Raw genomic sequence first — 6,276 nt, forward strand, 5'->3', positions numbered from 1 at the left:
AAGCTTAAACAGATCTAACGCGTAATGCCTCTGGCGAATAGGGTTCCTTTTTTAACGTGCTCTTATTGGTCTAGACGGACTTTTCATCCGATCTTCTCTGCATGAGCAATCACCGGCTGGAATTTCTTAGTACATAAGAATATCTAACGAAATTTGTAATTTATTTAAAAACGCATCTTGAATCATGTCAAAACTTTAATACCTTTTTCTGGCTAATATATTAGTCTTTTGACGAGGATTTTGGGCCTTCAAATTAGCCGTCTCTTAGCGCTAATAACACCAAAACCAGTGATAATTAGGAGAAACGGACTGGAGTTTAAGAATTAGTACATGATCTTAACTCGTATTAATATGTCTAACTGTCGATATGGGTTTTACGATACTCGGGATCATGATTTCTTGAGATGACAATAAGACAAGGAGTCATACACCTGACCCAGCTGTTCCCCCAACATCTTGCTAGACATACGATGGACACCTGGAAGTGAACAAGGGCGTGCAGGAAGCGTACAATAAGGCGCTCAAGGCTGACTCGGAGAATATCTTCAAAGGCGAGATGGATGAAGTTGACGCTGATCAGACTAGATCTGAGGCACCGAAAGGTCTTGGGAAACAGGAAGGCGTGTCGAAGAGAACCCCCAACCCAGTAGCTCGGGCCTTTTGCAAGCGATATTAAGTTTAAGACTGAGTGATGAGGTCGGTGCGTACCATGGAGCGCTTGATGTGCCATGGGCAGAGTGTTTCTGTGGTTGGCTGGTGTAAGGTCCACATTTGCGCGGACGCAAATTGGACGCTGGATTTGCTTTATTTTGCGCGCGTCGTATTTCTTGTATTTGCGTCAATTTTGGGATACTTCCATTGTGCTAAAATCTTAGATCAAGAACCTCGATAAACCTTAATCATCTGTTTGCTTTTTTTCTTCTTAAAAGTGATATGTTTTGTTATTCACACAAACCGCGACATCCTGCTATATGAAACACTACCAGTACTTTTGTTATCCTTTTGGTAGCGATATGCCCTTTACAGGCATGAAGCGGTACACATATTGTGCATTTCAAAATGCTTTGGCCTTTTCACTTAGCCTGATGCTTGATTTATAATAAATATAGGTCGTTTTATTAAATCGAGGTCTACAAATCGATCTAGCTAGACTGGGTGATAAATCGAGCTACGGCAGTCAAATCGACCGCTCAAGATCGATCGACCACCAAATCCACATCGATATCTTTTAAATCGACCCTTTTGAAATGCAACTCGATCACAGATAAAACAAATCGATGCCTGCCTCTTTCCATCTCAATTTAAGCAGGGTTTTATGCTCCGACCATGCTAAATTTAGGCTATAAAACGGATGGACATTCCATCTGCAAAGCACAGTATATGTTCGAGGAAATACCATCGGTCAGTAGAAAACTACTGATCTGTCCCCAACGCGGCGCAGAAAAGACGGCAATCAGTAGAAAATGATAAAGTTCGATCCGTATCATAGCTACATTTCTGCTGCCTTCAGCAAAACCGCTTTTGCTAAGCGTACCATGCCTCGAAAGCCGCCTCCGAATTATGGGAGTTCTCCCTTCGTGGTAGATCTTTCTGACATCGCTACAGCTATAATCATGGGTGTTTTGAGGGAGGACGCAAAAGTTGATACCTCAGACCGCTCCAGCCAAAAGTATGGGGGAGTATACGTGACGCGAACCAATATTGCAGACACTGAGTTTCCAACACAAATAAGGAAACTAACGACACAAACAATTGCAATCGTTGACTGCTGATTAATAATTAGGGTATTTCTTTCCAATAGATTATCTTACTGATCCTCACTCTCAATAAATATCAGCAGCAAACGGACTAGGGAGTCAATCTCTGTGAGTAGATAGAACTCTACTAACGTACCCTAAGAGTAACCAGTTGGATACGTCGTGTACCCAGCTACTTCAACGTCAACATGGTTTTTCGGTGTACTTTTGTTTAGCTGCTCAAAACGCCTTTATTTATATGGTTGTTTTTGTGGAGTGCACTTCGGTGGCATTCGCCATTTTGGTCGATGCCTCCACTCAACCCCCGACAGCGTCACGCCCGAACGATCCAGCGCCGTCTGGACGGCTCCTTCTGGCAGCTTCGTCTAAGCAGAGAAGTTAGCATACCGAACGAAGTAGACCGAGAGCTGGACGCCGAGCGTGCATCGTCCATAGGTGGTGGGTTACGTGACGTTGTCAGTAGAGGAGGAGGTCTTTTTGCAAATGAGCGCCGAGCTCGTAGAGGAGACAATGCTAAGCTCTTCGAGGTAGAAAGAATATTCGCCAAACGGTGGGTCAATAACTTCGTATACTACCTTATTCAATGGGTGGGGTACACAGAGTTGACGCGGGAGCCAAGTGCCAACGTGCCAGCGCGCCTAAAGATGGTGCTCGAACACGAGTCAGTTAATTTCGTCTGGGTCTATCAATCTACGCGGGGAAGACGAACCCAGCGTCGCGAGCAGCTAACTCGCCGGAGTCGGAGACTGATAGACCAAACGAGGCAAATGCGAACTTAACACCAAACGAGGCAGGACTATGAGAAAATGCAAATGCGAGCTTAACAGCACTCCAGTAGCTGTGAAATCATTAGTTGTGCAGGCAGCGCCGCGTTGGGGACAGATCAGTAGTTTTCTACTGACCGATGGTATTTCCTCTATATGTACTGCATTCGTCTGTCGAGATTACTATTCGCAAATCTATTTTCCAGATCTCAATAAAATGGTACTAATTTGCTAAGTGAGTAATACTCACATGCCTAGATAACCTAATTTCTGCATGAATTAACCATTCGTAGAAGCTCGCTTGGACATACCGGCAATTTATTTGACTTCATTTTTTCAAGAGTAGAAAAAATCGGCAGCCAAAATATAGATCGCTTCTCTATTTGGACAGCGCTCGTCCTCATTTTGCCATTTTAAGACCTGCACTAGCACCACACTCAGTTGTGTCTAAGTATGCAGCATTGTTTTATCTTGTAAGAAAGCTCTTTGAAAATTCATTTGATTGCACTCAAAATTGGTTGGGTGACAAACACTGTATCTGACCACCTTTTTTGTGAAATCACACTAATTTATTTTAACCAACCTATCTAATTTCATATACCCCCTCTGATAGGTTTTACCTGAGGCAAGTTCGCCAATTACCGGCTCAGGCTGAGGCCCTGCGACGAGCGTGGCAATATGCTCACGCGGATGTGCTAAATCATAGCTTCACATACAGAGGGCGCCGAGATCCAGGCTTATGGCGAGAGCACGTAATGGCTAAGAAAACATGAACGGAAGGTCCAACTTGTGCCGCGTAAACTATGAGGGCCCTCGCCACCATGCCCACGGCCTGGACATGGGGTCCTGCAGTAGTGCTAGTACCTCACGAGCCAGGAGACTATGATCTTCTTCTCTTCCAGCGCTTCCGTATTGCGAGCATGTGTGTGTACTGAAAAGACCGCTACACTACACTGTAGTACAGCGTCGATACAGCTTCGAAAAGGTGCTGAATCCTGCTATCACATGCAGAGTGTAGGCGCTCTCTGTTGGTCCTTATACCCCTCCCCCCAACGACACTGTGGTGTTTCCGAGCGCAGATCGCCGTCGTAGGCCATTTCGATCCTTTCTTAAATAAACTGTCGCTGTCCAAAAGAAATTGGTGCTGCGCCCTATTTCTTTTTGCTGCTTTTAAAAGTCACCTCGATTTTCATAGGGGAAGAAATAGGTAAGAAAAAAATGATCGATTTTCTCTTTGGACAAGGCTCTAAGCAAATATTATAGAAATCAATATTAGTAATAATACTCTATACGAGACGGCTCGTGGAAAGCGTTTACAATACAATACCAGTCAGAAAAAAATATAAATAATCTTTATGCAACCGGATGCACGTGCAGTGCCATTCGTTGAGACTAGCTCTGAGCATCCTCAGCGTTTATCGCTGGTACATCGCTTTTTCTATAAACAGCGTGGCTGCATTCCTGTAAACTTAAAAATATATGTATTAAAAATATTTTTGTGAACGAAACGAGTTTGTACAACACGTAGGGCTCTTTTTTTCACTCCCGAGTAGTTGTTGAGGCGGGGGGGGGGACTCCATTCCATCATTCGAAAAAAAATCGTTCCTGGGCTATTAATAATACCGACAGGAATCGTGGCACTGTGCCGGTTCGTAAGCCGTCACAGGATCCTGTTCCATATAGTTGTAGAGGCTTTCTGTTTGCCTTCAAAGATTTGCAGCATAGATGCATAAGAGCGTATCCGCTTTAACGGGGTATAAGGAGATAGTACTACCTCCGCTCGGAAAAAGATAACCATTTCAAATTATATTACAACCCACCCAACAAAATACCCTCTCTATGCCGATCATTTTTTGGATTTCGAATCTCCCGCGCTTTCCCGACCAGACTGGCTCCCGCTCCCAGCTTTCATTTTGAAAGCTGGCATCTGGGGCAGACAGTGAGCGCCAGGCCGTCTGGGAGACCTTACTGCTTCGCAGCGTGGGAGAAGTGGTCAAACATGGAGAGATCGTTCGGGTTGCAGCGTACTTCCGTGTGGGCCGCCAAGTTGTCGAACGAATTTGGAGGCGTGGAATCAATTCGATGGGAGATCGAGTAGCAGCCGTGGTCAAGTCAAGGAAGAGCGCATGTGGTAGGAAGAAGGTGGATCGAGCTGAGCTGTGCGAGAGAATCGCTGCAGTTCCTGTCAATGAGCGCGAAAACCAGCGTCTGCTTCAGCGCGCGTCCAACATGAGCTGCTACCTGGTTCAGCAGCTGATCAAGAAAGGCTACATACGGCGTGCGCTCAGACAGACCCGTCCATTACTTACACCCACGCACAAGTTTGCGCGCCTCCGGCACAAGGACAAGCAAGTACGTGCTGGCACTCTCCCTAAGTCACTGCCTTGTGACGCTATCTCACTCGCCAATGCTAACGCGTACATGCTGCTTCTTGCAGCGAGCAGCCCCCCACCGCCTACCGCTAAAGTTCCAGAAGCCCCACTGAGCGCCCCTTCAGAATGTGGCGATGTAGTTGCCGTCTTAGATCCGTTTTTGTATCTGTAGTTGCACGGCGGAGCATGAACGCCTGTGCCTTGCTTAGTTTCTCACTGTCAGCTCTCGGTCATAAAGCTAGCTATCCAGCCTCTCACAAATTAATTAACGCTCAAATGAACGAGGCGGAGCGCGGCGCAAAAAAAAAAAATGGTCGAACGGAGGTAGTAAATGTGGGTCCAGATGTACAATGCGTTTTACTGCGAAGTATTCGTTATAAAATTCATATTATAATAGCACACTATCTGTTTGAAAAAATGGTAATGCATGTTCGAACGGTGAGCGCAGGTTGTCATGGTATACTTACCGGTACTTCTGTAGAGCCTCCGTGCCACCCAGTAGGTGGCATGATTTCCCCTGCCACCAGTAAACCATAGAGATGTAGCAAGCCTGAGGTAAATGCACCACGATGGTTCTCAACACGGTACAGCCTTACCAGCATTTACCACCACGCATTTCCGAATATTCGCTCCCTACTTTAGCGCGTTCTCCAGAAAATATCAAAGACGGAAAACAGAACAGAGCAGAACCACGCCTTTGTGCATTCGCAAGCTTGATTAATAGCCGTACGCCCCGGGATTGTTATTGAGTTTCTGCCTTAGCTTCTCAACGCGAGCGGCATCGCGCTTAACCAAGTAACCTCTGAGCTGCTTAAACCCGGGAATGCCTGACAGCTTGGGTAATTTTATCCAGCTAAAGTATTGCTTAAAACTGGGAGTAGTCGCGCCAACTCTTTCTTCGTTCGCTGCATCCAACCCAGTAGATGTCTTGCTGCCTTTGAGATAGCGGTGACCTCCATAGATGGCACCAGGTTTGGCGCTGGCCAACTTTAGAGCCGTACTATCAGCGGTCACGACGGCGCTGCAGCACAGAATGAGAGCAACGACAGCCAGCGCAGGCAACTGACCGAAACGCATTTCTAGGTTTGAACCAGTGGAGTTCTTGTTGAGGTCTTGCACGTCCAGGAGCCGATTGTAAAATGACGCAAGTTTCTACGCCTCGAAATTAAATTTATACATCAAACATATTTATGTATTTTATAACATAAAAAATACAGGTACATTCTAAAAGAACAGCGACCAGATCAGCCTTCGTGTCGTGAGTGCAGACTTTGCAGAGCATTGCAGTGCACAGTGCACTGTGCACTCAATGGACAGCAGCAAGACATGATCAACATCGAGATGGTGTGAGGCTTGATCTGAGATCAAGCTTGCGATTCGTAC

The 6,276-nt window shown here is 45.9% G+C and overlaps 1 protein-coding gene across 1 annotated transcript; it reads right to left on the minus strand.

Moving 5' to 3' along the window:
* Nucleotides 1-5,610: 5,610 nt before the first annotated feature.
* PITG_19942 (secreted RxLR effector peptide protein, putative) lies at nucleotides 5,611-5,970 on the minus strand (the record flags this gene model as incomplete). The annotated part of the gene is made up of 1 exon (XM_002895690.2): nucleotides 5,611-5,970. One exon carries the CDS (start codon nucleotides 5,968-5,970, stop codon nucleotides 5,611-5,613), a length of 360 nt encoding a protein of 119 aa, XP_002895736.1.
* Between the last annotated feature and the right edge of the window lie 306 nt (nucleotides 5,971-6,276).

The sequence above is a fragment of the Phytophthora infestans genome, genomic scaffold (genome assembly GCF_000142945.1).
Source record: "Phytophthora infestans T30-4 supercont1.140 genomic scaffold, whole genome shotgun sequence".
Lineage (NCBI taxonomy): Eukaryota > Oomycota > Peronosporomycetes > Peronosporales > Peronosporaceae > Phytophthora > Phytophthora infestans.